General features: G+C 49.3%; 1 protein-coding gene across 1 annotated transcript in view; it reads right to left on the minus strand.

The window, feature by feature from the left end:
• SERINC5 (serine incorporator 5) overlaps nucleotides 1–21,824 on the minus strand; it is a 105,534-nt gene extending 83,710 nt beyond the window's left edge. Inside the window, 1 exon segment of the mRNA XM_055126568.1 lies at nucleotides 21,639–21,824. Coding sequence (XP_054982543.1) covers nucleotides 21,639–21,665 — 27 coding nt within the window. The 5' untranslated portion in view covers nucleotides 21,666–21,824.
• Between the last annotated feature and the right edge of the window lie 1,899 nt (nucleotides 21,825–23,723).

Genomic DNA, 23,723 nt, shown 5'->3' on the forward strand with positions numbered 1-23,723 from the left:
CCCAGTTTTCTGCCTCCCTTCAAGGCCTCTCCTGTTGCGGTTAAAGACATCCAGACTAAGACCTTTGAAGTTATAAACTCTTTTCTCACAAGGACACAGGTGCAGTAATACACAAAAGCTTCTCTGAGGTGATAAATGTAGACTCCGGGTGCAGATAAACCCTGTGTTGCTGAGATTGACCTTGTAAAAGAGGAACTTGGTACTTCTGGTCACCTGGAGGGGAAAAAAAACCCGCTTGCCTGTGTGTTTTCTGTATAATTGTCCGTGTTTCTCTTTGTCTTTATGTAAAAGTCCCTGGGCAGCAACTATATACAATTCCTATGGCAAACCCTAGAGACATCAGCAATCGTTAGAAAGTTAGAGCCCAGAAAAATCGCCCATTTAGATTAGGGCGGGAGGTAAAGGGAAAGGGAAAAGGTGCAGGTGTAAGAGAGCAGAAGCAGAGAGCAGAGAAGCATTCAGAAAGACAGGACAGGGGCTGGAGCGATAGCACAGTGGGTAGGGCGTTTGCCTTGCACATGGCCGACCCGGGTTCGATCCCCAGCATCCCATATGGTCCCCTGAGCACCACCAGGAGTAATTCCTGAGTGCAGAGCCAGGAGTAACCCCTGTGCATCGTCGGGTGTGACCCAAAAAGCAAAAAAAAAAAGAAAGAAAGACGGGTCAAAGGGGGCTCAGAGAGTGCAAAGGGCGAGGCACTTGCCTTACAACCCTAATCAATATGGTCCCCTGAGCACCACCAGGAGTAATTCCTGAGTGCAGAGCCAGGAGTAACCCCTGTGCATCGTCGGGTGTGACCCAAAAAGCAAAAAAAAAAAGAAAGAAAGACGGGTCAAAGGGGGCTCAGAGAGTGCAAAGGGCGAGGCACTTGCCTTACAACCCTAATCAATCAGTGGCACGGCACAGTCGGTGCCCTGAGTACCATTAAGTGTGTGACCCAACCCTGCCACCCCCACTCCCCTCAAAGAAGGTATAAGCAGTATTTTCAAAGGCAAGAGTACCAGAATCTGGGGGTCATCAAGCAGAGAAACAAAGTGCTACAAAGACTCTCCCCAGAGCAAGAACCACCCCACCCAAAATACCAGTCAGCACCCACCACTTCAAATACCATGAGCCACTCAGTCCTGCCCAGCACTTTTCTTTACTTATTCTAACAGTAACCAGCGAGAAGAGACACCAACCATCCCACACTTGACTCTTGCTCTGCTTTATCGCACTCAGTAAACAACGGGCTTTGTAACAACTGGACATTTCTGGCGACCCTGCCTCCTTCCTACTAAAGCCATTTTCCACAGCAAAGCCTCGAGAGGTAAGTACAGTAGGTAGGGCGCTTGCCTTGCATGCTGCTGACCTGGGTTCGATCCCCAGCATTCCATATGGCCCCTGAGCACTGCTAGGAGTGATCCCTGAGCACAGAGCCAGGAGTAAGCCCAAGAACTTCTGAGTTGGCCTAAATGGAGAAAAAGAAAAAGAAACACAGGTCGCAACAGCACCGCACTTCCTGTGTCTGTGTATGCTGATAGTTCTGACAACACTTCAAACTTCTACTGTATCTGTCAAGGTGATCCGAGACGGTTGTTGTAACTACTGGAACTGCTTTGGAAGCAACTACAGAGGTGGTAGCAGCTGTAAAAAGACTAGATCTGGGGTAGTGGAGAGACCGTTCAAAGAGCTCAAGCACATGTGTGCATGCAGGAGCAGGACGAGGAGAGACCACTGAGCACCGAGCTGGGAGTGTGCCCTCCCCCCACCTAAAAACAAAAAGAACTAGAGCAAACTAGGATTAGAAGTGAAGCCTAGGGGCTGGCGGGCTTGTGGGGGGAGGGGGCACTTGCCTCACAAATGGCCAATCTGAGTTTGATCCCCGATCCCCGGCATCCTATATGGTCCCTCAAGTAATTCCTGGAGGGTCACACAAAGCCAGGTGTGACCCCTGAGCATTCTTGGGTGCGGCCCAAAACACTGTAGCACTGTAGCACTGTGATTCGTTGCTTGTGCGGGCACCAGTGATGTCTCCATTGTGAGACTTGTTGTTATTAAAGAAGTAGAGCCAGACCCTTAGTACAGTGGATAGGGCACTTTCCTTGTACATGACTGACCTGGGTTCATTCCTCACATGGACACCTGAGCCCTGTCAGGAGTAATTCCTGAGTGCAGAGCCAGGAGAAACTCCTGAAATCAACACACACACACACACACACACACACACACACACACACACACACACACACACACACACTTGAGCCTACAAATTGCTGCAATCTCATTAAAGGGGAAAAAAAAAAGTAAGTACGAGGTGCTCCTTCTGTGCATGACCACAGATAGCGATTTCCTGAGATGAGATCTAGTCCTGGTGAAGACAGGGACGTAGTTCTCACATGAACTGACCTCAGGAAACTGCAGTACTATCTGAGGAAATTAATCTTAATTCTAAAAGTTCTACTCTGGGTGAACAGCAAAGCATGTTGCAGAGAAATCTTTTGTCAAGGCTTATGTGGATGGTGCTGGGGACCAAGAGGTGACAGGCATGGCACCAGAGCTTCGGCATGCAAAGCAGGACTCCAGTTCAGGGCACTTTCTCCCTCCAGCCCCTAAACTTACATTTACACGCACAGAGAGCCAACATATTCATGTAGTCTGCTTTATTGCCATAATTCAAGTCGTAGGAACAATCTAGAACACAACCTCAAACATTTGAGGAGTCCCTGAACAACTTTTTTCTTACTCAGGAACTGCTAGATTTGCTTCCCAGACCTCATTTTTATTATCTCAAAATCCTACGAGCATCAGAAACAGAAAGAAAGGGCAATGGTGGGTAAACTCTCTTCCAAACAATCTGGAACTACTCAAATGACCAGGAATACCGTCCAAGCATCGACAAGGAGGAGCAAACGGGACAGCTCCGAGACTTCTTCAGCACTGAACTCTAGTCTTCCTGCCACACCACAGCAGCAGGGAGAAGTCAGATGCTCGGCTCTGCTGGACCTCTTGCTTCCAAGAAAAGGCAACCTCGTGACAACCTTCATCCCTCTCCGCCCCCACCATAAGGAAATAATTTACCGCTGGAGTCTTTCAAAGCTCCTAAGCCAGAAGCCACTTCTGGGAAGAGCAGTTCGCCCAGAGCACGGCCCTGGGCAACCAGCCCCTTCTAGATGGTCTAATACCCCTTACTCAGCAACCCTGACCTTTCACAAACTCCGGCCCTTGGTAGAAAAGTGCCTCTGATCCACAAACTACAGGACTTCCTGGGAAAATCTTTGAAACAATTGCTTGGGAGTTGAAGAGAAGCAAAGGGAAAAGATTCCCCCCTACCCCCCCAACCCTCCCACCCCGCTTTTTTGGCTACACCAAGCTGTGGTCAGGGGCTGCTCCAGGTTTGGTGGGTAGAGGGCCGTTTGCTTCCAGAGGTGGGCGGAGAACCATGTGATTCCTGGGATCAAACTCCGGGCTTGTGCATGCAAAGCCTACCCCTCCCACCCGGGCAAAAGACATCAGCTCAGTGTGTCAAAGCCAGAGAATGAAACGGAAAAAAATCTAAAATCCGAGACTTAGACCACAGCATGATATTAAAAATCTATAGCCAGGCTGAACAGCTGGCTCAAGAAGCTGGGCATGTGCTTGCTTTTCATGCGGGAGGCCCGAGTGAGATCCCCTTACTCCATGGCCCACCAAGCACCCCCAGGAGTGACTCCCACCCCAGCACGAAGCAGACAGTTGCCCCAGAGAAGCACTAGATGTGACCACACAACACACACACACACACACACACAAACACATGCACGCACGCACACACGCACACACGCATACACCAAACTCAGGGTTAAATTGCTCCTTCCAAGACAGCAAACGTGCTCACTGCCTTGTTAAGGATCCATGGTCTCTGGGGAAAGGCAGAGGCCATCAGTCCTTGGGGGTTAGGAGGCCTTCAGGAGCAGCCTATCTGGGCTATCCTATCAGTAGGATGAGTGGGCAGTGACGCTCTCCTTATGGGCCCTGGGAGCTGCAGGCTCCAGTGGGCCCGTGGGCTCATCCTGCTCTCTGCTTTACTAAACCACATGAGAACATGCACACACACACACACACACACACACACACACACACACACAAACACACAAACACACACACACACACACACACACACACACCACTCCCATGCTCCCGTCAGCCCTGAGGCTTCTGCGGGCTGGCAGCCAACCCAAGGCGCACCGGGCTGGTTCTCATTTCACACTGCCCAGCCACTACTCCCTGAGAGCTCCTTGGGTGGACTCAAAGTTCTGGCATTTTGGCTTCCAACTGCAATCTCTCAGACCCAAAGGCACAACTTCCTGTCATCAGCAGCATGGCCCAATTGTCGGTTCAGGGTTTCAACAGGCACGAAGGGTCCCAGCCACCAGGATAGGCTGTCTCTGACAAGCTCAGGAGCTGTGGCGTATATACCCGTCTTCCACACTGCCTGGAAGGACTTCTAACAACTGGACAGAGCTCTGGCTTCCCTCTCCGAGATCCAGGCAGGCAGTCACTTAATCTTTTGGAGGTTGACAGGAAGAGGAACTGAACCAGGGCCTCTGAAAACTAAAGGGTGTTCCTCCTTCTAGGGGAAAGCTCCTGTCACTGGTGGAGTTCGCATATTAGAGCACCAAAACTGGGCAGGATTTGCTGCCAGACGATTCTTCTAGTGCCAACTTTCTAGGACTTGGCCCTCAGGGAGGCAGGGCACCAGCAACCTCCCTCACACTTCCATGAGGAAGGAGGCAACTTCCAGGGCTTTCTAACTGCTCAGTCTATGGCCAAGGATGCTATGCTTGCTTACCAAATTTGTGGAGCAGGGGGACACAGCTCAGTGGCGGAGTACTCACCTTGCCTCTGGGAGACCCTGGGTTTGATCACCTGCCCCAGGGATGAGTGGGGTCCCCAGATTTGATGGATTTGATTGCCAGCCCCAGGATGGGGGCAGGGGGCGGGGCCCCGAGTTCAGTTGGACTGATATGGAGGAAAGCTTTGAGAGGATGTCACCACAACACAGTGACTGCGGGTTGAAGGCACTGCAGATAACATTCTGATCTTCCTTTTTCTTCCGAAAAGCAGAAGCTGAAAACTCCAGGGCAAAGGGCACCTCCTGCTACTAGGAGGAGGAAAATGTTCTTATCAAGGGAGAGACTTGAGAGAACTTCCCCTCAAGACCTCATTAAAAAATTCTTGTCTGCTTTCAGCCTCCCCCAGTTTTCCCACAATCACCGCTCTTATTCACCTAAGTTATAAAAGCACCAGCTTCGGGCTGGGGGGTGAGGGGGTGGTTTATTTCCTTTATACAGAGTCCCCAGTCTATCTGTCTGTCTGAATATCTTTCTCCCTCCCTTCGTCCCTCTCTCTCTCTCACACACACACAAAAACAAACAAACAAACAAACAAAAACCCTTCAGTAACTGTGAATGTTTTCTTCCTATTAACTTGTGTTGTCAGCTTAACTTTCCAAGCCAGCCAGAGACTCCAAGAGGGTAAAGGAAATCTTTTTCATCCCCTACAATTTGAGTCACAATCTGAGCCACACAGAAAGTGCGGGTGAATCTGCGAGACAGGCTCCCTGCAGGCAGAACACCAGGGCCTGGAAACGCACACACCTGTTCAACTGGAGCGCGCTGGGTCACACCACAAAAAGCCTGTGTCACAACTTTCTATCCAATTCAGATCAGGAACCACAACAGCTCACAACCTGCAACACTTCTAATTTGTAGCACAGTGTGTCTGGTTTTGTTTTGTTTTGTTTTCAAGAGTGCCTGGAACCTTCAGAGAGACAGATCCTATTCTGGCTTACAGGACAATTGGTTTGAGAGAACGGAAGAGACAGAAATATCTTGGGAGCACCATGAAAGATCAGAAATGAAAAGCAAGAGGGCCAGAGAGATAGTGCAGCGGGCAGGGTGCTTGCCTCACAGGTGGTCAAGCTGGGTTCGATCCCTGACATCCCATATGGTCACTGGAGCATTGCCAGGAGTGAGTCCTGCATGCAGAGCCAGGAGTAAACTGAGTATTGCCAGGTGCGGCCCCAAAATTTAAAAAAAAAAAACAGAAACAAAACACAAAAACAAAAAATCAACAGTGAAGTACTCCTGGAAAATCCTCAGATGCTTAGAAAAAAATGTACTTCTAAGATCAGAGATGGAATTTCAAGGTAAACAAAGTATTTTGAACTGGAAGATACATGAAACGGCAACATATCAAAATCTGTGACACACACACAAAAAAAAGATGGCTTAATATTTTATAGGGGGAGAAAAAAAGACAAAGCATTGTTACAGTTCTATTCTAAAACTTAACAACAGGAGATTTTTTATTTATTTGGGGGGGCCACACCTGGTAATGCTCAGGGGTTACTCCTAGCTCTGCACTACTCAGGAATTACTCCTTGCAATGGTTGGGGGACCATTTGGGGATGCCAGGGATTGAACCTAATCTACTGTACTATCTCTGTACTGCACTTGTACTGTGGCCGAATCTACTGTACTATCTCTCTGGCCCCCACAATAGGGGAGATTAAAGTCACCATAAATAAAAAGAGGGGAAAAAAATAGAAAACTACCCAAACTACTACTATTTAAAATGAGGACCACTTAAGAAAGAAAACATACACACACACACACACACACACACACACACACACATACACACACGAATTGCTACTATTTAAACTGACTGGCTATATACCAGGCTGTTATTTCACATTGCCTGGTGTCAATTCAATATACAGTTATTTAGAGTTAGTTCTCTTGTTACAGACCCCAAATTTCTACAGGAAATTTGCATTTAAGAATCGAAACTCCACGGCAGGAGATGACAGGATTAAAGCTACCAGACTTCAGGAGAGGATCTACCCGGCTGGGTGTGGAAAATGAGCGCGTAGCAGAGGGACTAGAGGGAAAAAACAACCGATTCATGCATCAGGCAAAGTTTTCCACCTTCCTGCCTGTATTGACAATACATGGCCCTACTTCCCAGGTTGTTCTTCCCCTTCGGTGCTCCATGGCAAGGATCAGGGTCTCAAACTGGGCGCCCAGCCCCTCACTGCAGCTGAGGCTTCGGCACAGAGATGCCTTTCATATGCCTCCTGTGGCCACAGCCCCAGACGCCGCCTGAGGGTAGCACCCCAGCATGATCCACAACACTGAAAAGTGAAATCAAGTAGAGGGGTGTCTGCTGGAGGGGTGTCCGCTGCCCAGCAGGATGCAGGGACAAAACCAGGCCACAGCGACAGTGAGATGGGGGGCAGTGGCCCCGGGTCAGCTGTGTGGGTGGCCAGCAGTGATCAGTGGCAGCTTCGGCGTCCAGATCTCTGCATCTCGATGGCCATGGTATGTTCTCTGTGGGTGGGCCCTGGTCTCTGGTTTCTCTAGTTCTTTTCGTTGCTCTTTGGGAAGAGTAAATCCCTTCCACTAAATCCCCTTCTGCTTAAAGACCTCTGGGTGGTTTCCAGCTCCTGCTCTGAAGCTCCCCAAAGCCACCAACACTTTCCAGATGAGTCTGCCCACATCACCTTGCTTGGTGCCCTCTTCAAGATTTGTGTGTGTCAAGCAAGATACAAACGTCCCCCATGAGCTAAGGCTGAGACAGCTGAAGACGGGGAGCAGCAGTTTGCCCCCCAGCACTGAAGGGCTCAAACACACCAGAACTTCACTCCGCAGGGACTTACGTCTCTCCCAAGGGTTTCTCTGATTTCACCATCTGTCTCAAAGTCACCACAAAAACGGGGTGGTGACAATCACAAACAGAGAGGGGTGAGGAGGACCCCTGGAATACCGCAGTATTCTAAACCAGTGACAAATCCTTAAAAACCAACAGTGTGAATGACCCCAGAAAGAGCAAACCCTCCACAGAACTGGACTTGCCTTTCTAGAAATTTCCAAAGGCTAAAAACCCCAGTTGGCTAGATTCAGCAAATCTTAAACAGAAGAGGAGTTTGGGGGCTGGGGTTAGAGCAAAGAAGGGGGGATACTGAGAGAACAGAAAAATCAGGGGAGTAGAGACAATCCCAGACTAAATTTTGACAGGTGATGGGTGAGGTTATGGTACATGCTCTTCAGCTGGAACCTGTTCATCCTTCACCTCTGCACCTGGCTGAAATCTCACCCCCAAATCACATTCCACTGAAATCCCAACTTCTCCCTCTAGCCACAGGTCTTGCTTCCACAGGGCTGCATGGAACATGGAACCCGGAGCCCGGGTCTCCCCATTCTCCCCGGACAGGCTCTCCTCATGGGCAGGGGTGATTTCTCGCAGGGATAATTTCTTCCAAGGAAGCTTCCCCTTTCACAGGCACCAAGACCCACAGCCTAGGAACACAAACCCCAATGTGAGCCTGCAAAATAATTCTGCACCGGGAGAAATGTTTTATACTCAAGGAAATCCAACCAGGATTCACTAATTACTCCCGTGCATGGAAGTATGGAAGTCTGCCTTGGAGCCCAGGAATTACACAGTGCTAGGTATCCAATGAATATTTATCAACTGGCATACTGCTTTAGGCAGTGTGCTTTTTTTTTTTTTTTTTTTTTGTAACAGCAAAGGAGATAAGCTGTCAGTGTCCTGGGGTCCTTAGAATAATGCTTCTAAAGCCAAAGAAAACCCATGTAGATAGAGAATCCTATTACATTTTCATTACTATGGTTACAAAATACTGCCATTGTTTCGGAGAACACCACAGGAGGAGTTGGGGGGAGCGCCAGAGTCAAGAACAAAAGACTGGATTCTTCCCCAGTTTTGTGGAGACTCACAGAGGGAGGATCAGAGGACTCAGCCCTCCCTTAAATCACTGCCACGTCTGTGAGAACAAAAACCTGGAGAATGAATCCCACACCGCCCTCAGGTTCAGTTTTAATGCGCACTTGTCCCATTTACAAAAATGAGAGTTGAACCAACACAAGTCTGAGGTCCCATCTCTTCTAGTTATCGTTGCACATGAGTTAAGAGGTTGTGCACTTTTGTTTTGACTAGACAATTTCCTCGAGGGGAGGGGGAAGAATGCCAACTTATCACTATATACTATATCCTTGCTGCAAACCCACAATTTGTTCCAAAATTTATTCCGTGATAAAAACTCACTCTGAATTTGACCACAACAGCTGCTTCGCTTAAACATCAACTCAACTTTAATCTTATAAAGCAAATTACAGCGGTGGTTGGGGGGGCGGGGGCGGGGTGGAGTCAAAGTCCTATTTCCTTTAAAATTCAAGCAGATGTTTTATGTAACCAAAACTAACCATCATTTGAATTTCTTACTGGCAAACAATACCAACTCCCAGATTATGGTATGAAATCTTGGGCCATAGAGGTAGTACAGGGGTTAAGGCAGTGGCTTTGCCTGCAGCGGATGCTGGTGCGATCCCCAGCTCCACATATGGTCTCCGGGGAACTGCTGGGAACAGAACTGGGATAGCCCCCACTGAAAAACACCAAGAAACAGACAAAATATTGTTATATAAGAAATAGAGGGGGAAAAAAAAAAGATATGCCCACTGTAAGGTCTTATACTACTCACAGCCCTCCCCCGACACCCGCTTTGCTGTCCTGTTCCTGTGATGATGGGAAGGGTTTGGTTTCAAGTATTCCCAAGAGCAGATTCACTGGCATCACACTTGGGCATCAAGGATCAAACTCTTGGCCTCAGCATGTCTCGTGCTTACAAGGCAGGGAACACTGAGCTGCTCCCAGAGGTTTTTTTAATTACTGTTTGTTGTGTTTGGGGGCCACACCCAGCAGCTATCAGGGCTTACTCCTCAGGGATCACTCCTGGCATGGCCCCAGGGACCACCTGTGGTGCTGGGGACTAAAGCCAGGTCATGGCAAACACCCTGCCAGTGTGCTGTACTAATGGTCACTTTGGAGTACTTGGAAAAACCACTCCATTAAGGACAGTCATAGGGGAGCAGCCTAAGGAACTTGACTTGTATTGCTCACATCTACTCTCCACCCTAAAGTAACAGCAAAATGCAATGAAAATGAACAGGAATGGAGCGAGTGTGCATCGAGGAAAGCACTAGTCTTGCACACTGCCAACCCTGGTCCCATCTCTGCCATTGCAGATGGTCCCTGAGCACCTCCACGAGTGATCCCCGAACACAGAACCAGGAGCAAGCCCTGAGCGCTACCTGAGTATGGCCCCAAAGCTAAAACTCAAATTCACTAACAATGTAGCTTGACTCAAGACACCAAAAGCACACAAGTTCCATACTGGCAGTGTGAGTCCACAATTAGTTCTTCAGACATCTGGACTTCTCTGAAGATTCCACATGCTACTTTTTGGTGCTGAGTATTCAGGAACTACTCGTGGCTTGTCTCCAGGGGACCAAGCAGTGCCCACAATCGAAACCAGACCTCCAGCAGGGAAAGTGAAGGAGTCAATGTAAGCACATCTCCTCCTCCCCATTGGCCCCAGAAAGATGCCTAGCTTAATCCCCGCATCTGAAATACCTGAACACAGAGACCATCCCTGATAGCACAATCAGCTGTGTCCAGGAGACTCAACAGTCCCCACTGTCATTCCAATCTTCGGCTCAATTCCTAGAACTGGCCCAACCACTCTCATCCCAGGACAGGCTCCAATCATTTTTATACAATCTCCCGCTCTCCTCATGACTGGCTCAGAACATCTGATAGACAATTTACTCCCTTCCTGGCTACATGTCTCCTGCTCACCCACTTCCCAGAAGTAATTAATCTGTTAAAAAAAAAAAAAAAAGACAGAAATCTTCCACCACGGCAGACCAGAGACTGACAATGAAAGACTCCCCCACAAGACTGTGTGAAGGAGACGTTTCTTTTTGGAGGCCTCCACTGTGTCAATCTGACCAGTGTACACTCTTCCAATACACCCACTTTGCATGAGCACTCTCTCTCTCCTAACTAATTCCTTCCTCCCCACCCATGACCCCCTCCCCCTCAGACCCAGCAGGAGCCTCTCTCCCTTCAGAAAGCTGGGGCTCCAGTCCACTCAACTATCTCTCCAGCCTGGTTTTTTTTTTTTCTTTCCTTTCTGAAAAAAAATAATAAAATAAAAGTTGACATTTCTTGAGCTGGAGCAATAGCACAGCAGGTAGGGCATTTGCCTGGCACGTGGCCAACCAGGGTTCGATTCCCAGCATCCCATATGGTCCCCTGAGCACCGTCAGGAGTAATTCCTGAGTGGACAGACAGGAGTAACCCCTGTGCATCGCCGGGTGTGACCCAAAAAAAAAGCAAAAAAAAAAAAAAGTTGACATTTCTTACACATGTCAACAAAAACAAACAGATGAATAAAACCACACACAGACCAGGGCTTCTTAAACATTTCCCACTTGAAACCCCTTTCTACCCAAGAAAGTTTTAGGTCATCCCAGGTACATAAAATAGCTACACAAATCAAAAATTTACTGACAGCAAATCATACATTTATCTTTAAAACAAAAAGTTTTGCAATCCCCACATTCAGTTATGACCCCCCATGAAATCATGTCCCAGGGTCTAGGAAGCTAGGCTAGACCTCGGAAAGTAATACAAATGAGGCTAATAATTTATTTCTAACTCTTAATTTTTATAATGCCTGCAGGCCAAAAAATATGCAATATATTGGGAAACAGAACAGAGCTGACAGCAACATTAGTCAATAATCTATAAGTGAAAAGATCACTTACTCCCATAGAAATCAATCTAGTATTTCACTTAATTTCTTCTGGGGAAAGAAAAAGGGGGAGGAGAGAATAGGGAGCATGTGATAGTATAGCAGGTTTGGTGCTTACCTTGCATATGGCTAACCCAGATTAACCCCTGGGTGCCTGATACCATCTGGTGTGACCATAAAACCAAAAACTAGATGAATTGAGAAGAAAATTGAATTTTCTTTTCATTTTTTTTTTCCAGGGGGGTCGGGGAGCTGGGATAACACCCAGCAGTGTTCAGGACTTAGAGTTAATGTGCTCAGATTCACTCCTGATAGCACTCAGGGGACCATATATGGTGCCAGGAGGCTGAATGAGGGTTAATAACATGCAAGGTAGGTGCCTTTAGCACTCTATTATCTTTCTAGTGTTTTTGTTTTTTGTTTTTGTTTTTGTTTATTTTGGGGGCCACACCTGGCAGTCAGGGGCTACTCCCAGCACGCTGCAGCCACTCCCAGCAGTGCTGGGCAGACCAACAATGCCAGGGATCAAATCTGGGACTCCTGATGCAAGACAGTTGAGTTCTTGAGGTCAAGGACTTTCTTTCTGGAATCAAATGATCACTGATGAACATCATTCTGCACAAAGAACAAGAGGCAAAATAGACAAAGGATACCGAAACAGCAGAAGCTACCACCACAGTTCTATCTTCTGGAGAGACTTCTGAAGTGATAAGATTTATCTTTAGAACACTCTGAACTTGGCCAACGACACAAAGATATTTCCAAACCACTCACTCATTGGCAGGGGAGACAAGGGGTGGGGGTGGGGGGAAAATCCTGGTAGTGGTGCTGAGGGGCTCAGCTCAGAGGTCACTCCTGGTGTTGCTTGGGGGACTTTGTGGGGTCAGGAAACCAAGCCACCCTGTATCAGCTCACCAGTGAGCTCTTTTAGCCCAGTGGATCATGAGCTGGATCACCATTTCTGTTGAATGGCAGAACTGTCATATGGCATTTACTGAATTTTACATAGGTTTTACACAAATAAATCGTGGAAGCAACAAATAATTCGCCACAAGCAGCATAGAATTTTCCGATGCAACTGAGACAACAGTAGGCACCTTCGCTCAGCAAAAAAAAAAAAAAAAAAAAAAAAAACCAGCTCAGGGACCGGAGCAGTAGTACAGCGGATAGGGCTTTTTGCCTTGCATGAGCCTGACCCAGGTTCAATCCCTGGCACCATATATGGTCCCCTGAAGCCACCAGGGGTGATCCCTAGTGCAGAGTCTAGAGCCCTGAGAACCACTGTGTATGGCCCAAAACAAACAAAACAAAAACCTTAGTAAGAGAAAGGAATAAATACCATCAAAACAGAGCATGGTAGGGCATCTGCCTTGCCCAAGGCAGACCTGGATTTAATCCTCAATATCCCATGTGGGCCCCAGCACTGCCAGGACTAATTCCTGAGTACAGAGCCAGGAGTAAGCCCCCCTTTTTTTTTCTACACCAGGTGTGGCCTAAAACAAACAGGAACCATAAAGATGGAAAAAAAAAAAAAAAAAGCTCAAGATGTTAAAAATGGTGGCAAAGGGGACAGAGTGATAGCACAGTGAGTAAGGAAGTTTGCCTTGCGCGCAACCAATCCAGGCTTGATTCTTGGCATCCCATATGGTCTCCCAAGCACCGCCAGGACAAATTCCTTACTGCAGAGCCAGGAGTAACCCCTGACCATCGCTGGGTATGACCCCAAAGGAAAAAAAAAATAATAAAAGATGGCAAAAAAATGGTGACAATATTTCGCCCATGATTATAGTTAAAGAGATGTCATTGGGCCATTTTTAATTACCGATAGTCTTTGGGTGTAGAAACCCACATAAATCTATCAAAAGGCTTTTACATATCCAACTTCATTTAACATCTCTGAAAATCAAATGGTGTAAGTAGAGTCTCCACCCTCACAGAAGCCCAGAAAACAGTAGTGGCTGCAAAAGTGTGACTGATGCATATTTAAAAAAAAAAAAACTTCGTCCTTGGGGGCCAGAGAGATAGTACAAGAGCTGGCATTAGTTAAGGCACCCCAGGCACCAAATATGGTCACTGAACATGGCCAGGAATAGCCCCTGCACACCACAGCGTATGGCCCCCCAATCAGAAATTTTTTTATAAATAAAATAAAAACTTCCTTGTCACCTTCTAATTCAGCAAAAAGAGTAGGGACGCATAACAAACTACCACATAATCCCAATTTTGCAGACATGAAATGTGAGTGGCATGTAAACTTGCAAGACACAGTTATCTCTCGTATCATGGGTGATACGTTTCACACATACTTGTTATTGTCCCAGAAAGTTTCACTCATGGAAAGAGTGAATTTTTGTGCCTGGATTCTTTCCAAGGGTGGAAGCAAATTGTGATGTCACTAAGACCAGGGAGGTTGGGTCATGGTCCCAGTCATTGTGTCCTGGGGGAGAGAGGAAGCCCACGTGGGCAGTGACCAGGAAACCATTCCAGGGCACCAGATGGCCAAGCCCTGCTGCACAGGCTCAGAGAGAACTCTCCCAGCAAGCGGACAGTCGCTACTGACAAAGCACTTCTCCAGCTCGGCCTGGGAAGTGGAGACTTGGGTTTTATATGGAAAGAAGGACAATTCAGGGAAGCCATTCCAATAATGGGCACGCACCTTACTTTTTTGTTGTTGTTGTTGTTGTTGTTATTGTTTTTCTTTGGGTCACATCCGGCAATGCTCAGGGATTACTCCTGGCAGTGCTTGGAGGACCATATGGAACACTGGGAATCGAACCCTGGTCAGCCGCATGCAAGGCAAACACCCTACCCACTGTACTATTGCTCCAGCCCCTGCATCTTACTTTTTGAAGAGGTCTTCATAAAGGACATGCAGGTCCATTCCAGGCCATCCTCTAGCGTTGGCCGGTCACACTGATGAACATCTCAGCAGAGGACACACCCTGAAGTCTCATTATGTCCAAATCAAAGGAGCCCCAGTTCTAATCATTAATTAATGGAAATGGTGAGAACTGCACAGAGTCCAGGCATGGGGCTCAGTCCCGACCCCTGCACATGACCAAACTTGACCACGGGCTCTAGCAGCCCAAGGCTGCATCCCTACGATGGCCTCATCACCTTTCACTTTTCAAATACTTACCTGGAAAGAAACTGTCCAAAAGAAATTTACTGACTGCTCAATTCAAAAATCTGCCCCAAACTCAGTCTTTACCCAGAAGGGCTTGTAACTGAATCCCCTTCATATTGAGATGTGCAGTGTATTTCACAAGGATTCATTTCCTTTCTTTCAAAAAATGTAATCCTCAAGAAGGATAGGGCCTGCCTGTCTGCATTGAGTGGACAGATGGGATATGATATCAATATTCCAACTACTGCCCACTTTCTTAAACTGTGGGCATGACCCCAAATGAAGTAACTGAAGGAAGGCAGTCACTAAATTTTTTAATTTGTCTTAAAATAAATTTCTCAGGGCTAGAGGGATAGCACAGGGTTTTAAGCATGTGCTTTGCACACAGCTAAGCCCTGTAAGGATTCCCACTAACTTCTTTTGGATCCCCGGCACTACACGGTCCCTAGAACTGTAGGACGGCTGTGAGTAGACCTGAAGGTCTCCCAAGCACTTCCAGGGGTAATCTGGGTACCCCCCAGTAGCACAGGGCCTGAGTAGTACCCCCATTCTCAGGCCCTCGCACTGAGTCACCAGCCCAGTTGGCCAAGAACTTCCAGGAGGTAACTATCTAAGCACTACCTGGGACCCTCCCCCATACCCACCAACAATGACCACCACCATAAAAAAAAAAAAAAAACTATCAAAAAATCATTTCTGGGGGTTGGAGCAATAGTAGAGCAGTTCCTGCACATGGCAGGCCCCCGGCATCCATTTGGTCCCCAGAGCACCACCAGGAGTGATTCCTGAGTGCAGAGCCAGGAGTAAACCCTGGCCACTGCCCCAGGTCCCTCACTCTCCCCTTAAGACTCCTCCTGGCCACTGCCAGGTATAGCCCCCCCAAAACAATGAACAAAAAAATTATTTCTGGGGCAAAAAGGGTCTGGAATGAAAAAGTTTAGTGACTCAGCTGGCCTCTTCCCATGCACATGGACAACCCTTTCTCACTTCCCTCGCTTTACCTGGCCCCACTCTCTTCTCCAGATCCCTCACTCTCCCCTTAAGACTCCTAGGCACCTCCCTGCAAATGAGAACAGAGCTAAGCTCTTCCAGCTGCTGTCAGTGGCTATTGAATAAAATCTGCTTTTGCTGCTTTAACTAAATTCTGGCTTTATTTATCTTCGATGATGGCTAAACCCTGGGGACTTTGTTAATTAACATGACAGACAATAAAAATGGACTCTCAACAGGAAAAAAAAAAATCAGTGATCGGGTAATATGATCAGGCTGGAAATAACTTGGCCCATGCGTTCCTGTCCCTTATAGGAACAGTCTCTACGTGCGATCCTGCTGGTTTGGCAAATTCAGTCAAGTTCTACTTACTAACATGTTGCACCACTTGCTCCAACATGCTTATCAGTATACCACCTAGATGGGCGAAAGACTGGCGCTTCAGGAAGCCTCGGATCAGGCTGCAAGGCTGTATCTGCACTCGCCAAGGAGCATCTGGTAGCACAACATGGGCTGAGACTTGCTCAACCTGGGCCAGGGCCTGAAGAAGCGGCGAACCCCCGCTCACAGGCAAACAACAAGGCCCACCCAAACAGGTTCACAGGTGTTTAGTACCCAAACTGCCCTGGGACTGCACAAGCAACAAGAAGACACCGTAACTCAGTGAATGTTGATACTATAACCAGAATAATAAGGAAAAGCAGCCTGGCAGTAAAGAGCTCCAACTTTGGATCAATGTTCAAGGCTGGTTTCAACCACCCGGAAACATCCTGTCCTTTCTTTTTGTTTTGTTTGAGGGAGGGAGTTAGCCCAAATCTAGCTGTGTTCAGTTGCTATTCCCAGTTCTGTGGTCGGGAGTGACCCTGGCAGTGCTCGGGAGACCATAGGTGGTGCCAAAACTCAAAGAGGAGTTTGTTTTGGTATTGACTCTGATAGCACCAGAAATCTGAAAATCGATACCGAACCTCAGAAAGCCAAATTGGACTTAGGTTTTGCTCAGACTGGTGGGCTGATGGCCACTAAAAGGAACAGAGATGACAGGGGAGCCTGACCGCATGCAAGTCAGCCACCTTCACTCCTGCACTATCCATCTCTCTGCCTGCTCTCCAACAGTTGCCTCACCAGCCAAAGGAGGCCAATTAGAACATCACCCACGCCATGGGGCCATGAAAAATGAATGATATAATCTAAGTAGAAAAAGAGCAAACTGGGGGTATGAATAAATTTAGCTATAGGTGATTAACACCTTGACTTGCCAGGAGTAAATCCTGCCAGGCGTCATTCTCAAATTGCCACGGAAGAATCATCTAGAATTTTCAGTTACACACTCATTGCACTTCTTGACAGCTAACACTATTGCTTTCTGCAGCTGGCTTCTCCCACATTCCCATACCCTAACTAGCCCCAAACTAGGAGAATCAGGAAGCTCTGTTGCTCTCCCGCCCCCAGGAGCCTACCATAGTGTACACCCAGGGCTCCCCTGTCGGTTCTACTTCATTTAGTGCGCATCAGCCCACCAGTCTCAGGAAAACTTAAGTCCAATTTGGCTTTCTGGGGGTTTGGTATTAATTTTCTGACTTTTGGTGCTATCAGAGTCAACGCCAAGATAAAGTGACAGCAAGACTCACTGGTGCAACAGGGACTGCAAGGAACACAGTGGCGGTCCCCGACTCTGTGCCAAGCTTTGTCATCAAAAGAATCTGTCAGGACTGGAGAGACAGTACAGCTGATAAAACTGCTTGCACACGCATGCACAGTTCAATCCCTGGCACCCTTTATGATCCAACCACCACCAGGTGTGATCTGCGACCCCTGAATACAGCCAGGTGTGGCCCCAAAAGACAAAAAATAAACAAAGAATGCATGTCTGTTATCACACATAACCCTCAGAACCAGACTTGGGAAGGACTGTCACACCCAAGCCACGGTGGAGGAAAACTGAAGTTAACAGAGGGAGGAACACGGGCACCAGCTGCCTCCACCTTTCATGTTTCCCACACCAAAGCCCAGACTCAACTCTGATCTGCACAACTCAAGGTCCTCATGGTCCTCGATTCAAGTCCTCCAGTCCCCACCTCCTACCTCCTACTCCTCCCAACTCACAGGCTACTGGGGACTTGTCACCTCCCCTTTGTTGATAACACACACCTCAAATGTAAAAAGTGGAACGAAAACTAGGAGCTCTCCTCGCCACATGTCCTGCTCCCCGCCCAGCCGCTCCTCCTCCCTTGCTCCATCCACCCCGAACCTCACATCTCATCCATGCAAAACAGGCTCCGAAACCAGCAAGCCGCTCTACTCATCACTACCACACTAGGTACAGCTCACTCCTGCTCGTGCTGGAGCCAACAGCAGCTACCAGGACCAGGCTCCATCAGGAAAGGTTCGGTGCCAGCTGAAGCCCAGAGCTCCCTCGGCACCCTGGAGGCAGCTCCTAACATCACCGAATAAACCATGCAGACAGCTCTCCCCAACAAGCTACTTCTCATGGTATCCAGGGGCTTTTACTTAAAAAAAAAAAAAAAAATCTGTTCTTTTTATGTCTCGGGCTGGGGGCGCACTCTCAGAGGTGCTTGGGGGACCATGTAGTACCAGAGAATGAAACTTGGGCTTGCAGACACAGGGTACGGGCACCGTACCTAAGTCACCGTACCTAAGCTGTACGTAAGTCAGGTGCTGATTTACAACTCTAGTCCCTGTTATCTATTCTTTGCTCCCTTGTTTAAAATCTCTCAACATTCTTCTCACCACAATGAGACTGAAACCCCAACTCCCGACAGCAACAGTGGCAGATAATTTCTCAGGCCCTGCAGGCCCCTCTGACCTGGTTAACTGTTCTGCCACACTCCCTCTCCTGGACTACCTTCAGTTTCTCCAACACCACCCGAGGGCGCCTGTCAGAGTATCAGTCTAAATTCCAGGGGCATCTTATCAGTCATCAAATCTGTCTCAGAAAGGATTCATGTCCCCCAGAATGCTCTGCCTCCCTTGTTACACTCCACCCGCTGTCCTCATAGTCACTGTTCCCACGCTGCCCCCACACCACCAAAAAAAAAAAAAAAATCTGGGCCAACCCCTAAGGGCAGATGCTATTTGTCTAACTTACTGCCATCTCTCCAGCGACTAACACTTAGGTATTATGGTCTTGTGAAATAATAAGAAACATGTCTAGGGCCAGAGAGATATTACAGTGGGTAAGGCACTAGCCTTGCATGCAGCCAACCCAGGTTTGATCCCTGGCACCTTATATGGTCCCCTGATCCCCACCAGGAGTGATTCCTGAGCACAGAGCCAGGAATAAATCCTGAGCACAGCTGGATATGGCCTAAAAACCATACACACACACACACACACACACACACACACACACACACATACACATACACACACATACCTGATAAATATGGTATAGTAAAGGAGAGCACTTTCTAAACAATTGGAGTTAAGTTCTTAATAGAGACTTTTAGGGCCAGAGCAATAGTATTTGCCTTGCACACAGCTGACCCAGGTAATCCCTAGTACCCCATACAATCCCCCTAAGCACCACCAGGCACAGATCCAAAACAAAAGAAAAAAAGAAATCAATAACTTTCATCCCCGCTGTCGGCCCCAGGACCATGACTGGCATCTAAAACAGAGGCAGTGATATGCTAACACCAGGTTTTTAGTATCAGAACTAAGAGTAATTGTTGGGACAACCCACTGGTGTTTAGGAAGTAGGGAAATTAATAATGAGGGAGGAAATCCATTCACTTCATGTCAGCAGAACTTTGAATAAAAACACACGATGGGTGTTCAAAAAAGAAAGAATGGAAGGGCTGGTAAACAGACACCTTCTGTTGATGCAGGAAACTGCTTCTTTAATGTAAATTTAAAGTCCTTTCCGTGGGGCCAGAGATAGTACAGCAGGTAAAGTGCTCACCTTGTAGGCAGCTGACCCCAGTAAGATCCTGGCACTGCATATCGTCCCGATCCCCCCCCACCCAGTACCTCCAGAAGTGACCCCTGGGCACTGAGCCAAGGCATAAGCGGCTGATCCTGGTTCTAACCTGGAATGATGTCCATACAGCCACTCCCTCCCCAGCCCCAACAAGATTGAGCCCTAAGAACCGCTGGCTGTTGCCCAAAAAACAAAACAAAACATGAGATATGACATCATGTTGGCATTCCCACCTCACAGCACAGAGACACCACCCCCACCCAAGGGTCCCAGCACCTCCACCTCCAACCCCCAGCCTCTGACAATGCCTCAAGCCATCCGGGAAAGGCAGAAGTCCAATTTCCTGCCATGAATGCCCAGGGTCTGGTTCTTTCCAAAGTCTTCAGAGGAGTAGCAAAAACAAGCCAATAAAGGCTGCCAAAATCTCAACCATACCGATGATTCTTTGACCAGGGCACTAGAGCCCCAGGAATAGCTTTCAGAGGCTAAATTTGCCTTGCTCTCCCCACCCCCAACTCAAAAAAAAAAAAAACCCTCAAGGGAATTTCAAAAGCTTAGAAGCAGGCAGATGTCCCCAGGAATCGGCAATTACCCACCGTGAAAAGTGTCATATCGAATGAGAAAGTATGGTGAAGAAACAAAAGATTTGCAGCTTTTCTGAACTTCAGAACTGATGGGAAATAGTCTCATGGTGACCTCAACAGCCCTCCCACGGTAGCTAGGTCAGCATCCCCAAGGCTGGCTGAGGATAAATCATAATACCTGAAGTCAGAACCCCCGATTTCCCCATTGTGGGGAAGGTCTGCTTAAATGATGGCCAAAAGTGGTATCAGACCTCAAAAACCAAGCGGATTACTGGCCAGTGTAATCAGCAGGTTACAGGAACCCACAGCTTAACCCATGCATCTCTGAGGGCTGCTCTGATGGCACTAAGGCTGAGTGCGTTAGGATAAATGAAGTCAACTGAGCCCGAATCTGAATGCCCTCCCCTGAACTTGGCTCATTTCTGGAAACACCCCAAGCTGCAGGGATGGGGAAGAGAGAGCTGCAAGTCCGGAAGGCATTATCCACCTTTGGTATGTTGTTGTTGCTGCTTCTGGGTAGGACTAACATGCACTAAGGAGCTAAAAACCTATTGATCCTGCACACGCTGCTTAGTAGCCGGTGAGCGCCTTCTCGCGAGCTCACACACTCGTCTGAAGATAGCGTGGCTTTATATATACCCGGTAGGCGAGAAGCACCCAACAAACAGGCTCTGGCAAGTTCTGCTGCAGGGAGGGACGGGAAGACGCACGCTCGACCCGGGCAGCCGCGTCCGTGTCTGCCAGGACTGGGTCGGGAAACTCAGGACGCTGGGCTCGGGCTTCCCGGCGCCCACATCTGACACCCTCCAGGCTTCCAGACGTTCTCGAACCGTCAGAGTCCATGGAGCTGCTGCCTTGCAAGCCGCCAAACCGAGAGCAACCTGCCCTGGGCCCTGAGAACGATTTGCGAGCCGGGCGCGTTTGGAAAGGAGATGTCGCCCCAGAGCCCCGATCCTTCCCAGGGCTCATACCGAGTGGGCAGGGCCGGGGGGACGCAGGAGCTCGGCACACAAGCTCGTGTCCCGGGGCAGCAGGGACAGGCTCCAGGATCCTCCTCCCGAGTCCCGCCAGCCCCACTGGCCTGCCCTTAACCAAGTCCCTCAAGCCAGAAGGGAGGATCCCGGGGTTACCTCTCGGGCTTCCCCACGTCTCTTCCCTCCCTCCCGCCACCCCCCGACGACTGAGCGCCGCATTCGGGCCCCCGGCATCGCCCCCGTCGCCCCGGGTCAGCCCCGTACCAGCCATCACCACCTGCTCCCCTTCCGCTCGCAGAGCTGGGGCGCAAAGCCCGTCCTGCTGGACCCCTCGCCCGACCCACCGCCCCCAGCTGGGCACCGCTCTTGCACTCACCTGGCCCGCACAGCACTGCGCTGACATCGCGGCGGCCGAGCCCGGCGGCTGCGCTCGGCGCTCCCCCGCTCCGCTTGGGCCCTGCTGGAGGCGCCCAGTCTCAAGCGCAGCTCCTGCACCAGCGCACGCCTCCACGCCAAGCAGCCCCAGCTGAGCGCCAGGCTGTACCGCGGCCTGGGTAAAAACAACCGCCGCCAAGCCCCGCCCCGCCGCCCGGCCCCGCCCCGCCGCCCGGCCCCGCCCCAGCCAGCCACAGGCTCCGCCCCGCCTCCAGACTCCGCCCCACCACTAGGCCCCGCCCCGCCGCCAGACCCTGCAGCAGCCAGCTTCAAGCTCTGCCCTGACGCCAGGCCCCGCCTCAGCCAGCCTCATGCTCCGCCCCACCTTCAGGCCCCGCCTCAGCCAGCCTCAGGCTCCGCCCCACCTTCAGGCCCCGCCCCGCCCCGCCTTGGGCTCCGCCCCCTGGAGCTGTGGTGCAGGCTTGTCCCGGAGCTCGCACTTCCGCTGGCGTCAAGCGGCGCCTCGGCTGCCGGTCGGTCCTGCAGCTCTGCGGCTCTACGAACTCCCCTCTCCGGCCAGTCTTCCTGCCTCGCGCGGGATCCCGACCCGAGGAGACCGCTGCGCCCCTCCGAATCCCGGCCCCGGCCCCCTGCTGCCTTTAGTGAGCCACTCCCGCGTGTGCTTCATTTGCGCCCGCGCCGCTGGCACTGCCCGGGACTGCTCTGCACTCAGCCTGGCACAAATGGGCACGTTCACGGGATCCCTGCCCCTGAAACCCCTCCACCTCCTCCATCTGCCCAAGGAAATATGCCACCTTTTGGGGGTGTTCTGGATTTTTGTTGGTTGCTTGGTTCGTTTCGTTTCGCTTGGGGGATGGAGGGAGCACAACCGGCAGTGCTCAGGAGTAGTTTCTGAAAGTGCTCAAAAATTCAGGTGGTTGGTGCTAGAGATCAAACAATCAAAGCATGTATGCAAAGCACATGCTCAGCTCGTTAAACTCTCTAGTCCCTAAACGACTGACCTTTTGGGAAATTCCCTGCTACCACCTGCCATTTCTGCCACACCATTTCTGCTCTGCACTTTGGAGTATCCCGTGAGAGTCTTTTCCATTTTCCCTGCCTGCCTGAGACTGGATCCAGGCTGTGGAACTCCATTTGTACCCCTGCTTCCTATCACCAACCTCACTAAAAGAGGGTTTTCTTGGGGGTCAAAAGCAGCTCATCATGCCTGAAGCGTACATTGCAAGCTGGGGTCCAGGTTCAATCCCCGGGAACCTGGGAATCGTCCCCTAAGCATCTCTAAAATGTGTTCTGAACCATTCCCATTTTTTTAAAACGGGGAGGGATCTCATTAATTGTTCCACGTAGGAAGAAGAGAGGGTGGTCCTCATTTTTCTCTCTACCCAACTTCACTTCATCCTCCTCAATGACAAGAAAGATAAAGAAATGTGGGGGCTGGAGCAATAGCACAGCGGGTAGGGCGTTTGCCTTGCACGAGGCCGACCCGGGTTCGATTCCCAGCATCCCATATGGTCACCCGAGCACCGCCAGGAGTAATTCCTGAGTGCATGAGCCAGGAGTAACCCCTGTGCCTCATCGGGCGTGACCCAAAAAGCAAAAACAAATAAACAAACAAAGAAATGTGTTTGTTTGAGCTCTTACATTCTTTAAAATCACATTACTGGGGCCAGAGAGATAGCTCAATGGGCTGAGAGCAATGCTTTGTAATATTGCAAACAAAACCTTGCATAAACTATCAGACCGGAGAATCAATCTGCTTGCTCACACCCAAGCAAAAGTGAAGGGTCTTCTACTTTGATTTAGTAAGCTTTATTAGTAGGTTCGGTTTTTGCTTGAGTTTTTGGGGTGGTTTTTGTAGGGGTCATACACAGTGGTGCTCAAGGGCTTATTCCTGACTGTGTTCTCAAAAATGACCCCTGTAGATGCTCAGGGGACCACATAACTGGCTGACAACTGAGCTGGGTGGGGCCTTACAGATTTGAGGCAAGTGTCTTAACCTCTGTCCTATTTCTGCAGCCCCAGAAAGCTTCCTTGTTGAGTGCTGGGCTCATTTTTACTTCACTTC

This window comes from Sorex araneus, chromosome 1 (assembly GCF_027595985.1).
Source record: "Sorex araneus isolate mSorAra2 chromosome 1, mSorAra2.pri, whole genome shotgun sequence".
Lineage (NCBI taxonomy): Eukaryota > Metazoa > Chordata > Mammalia > Eulipotyphla > Soricidae > Sorex > Sorex araneus.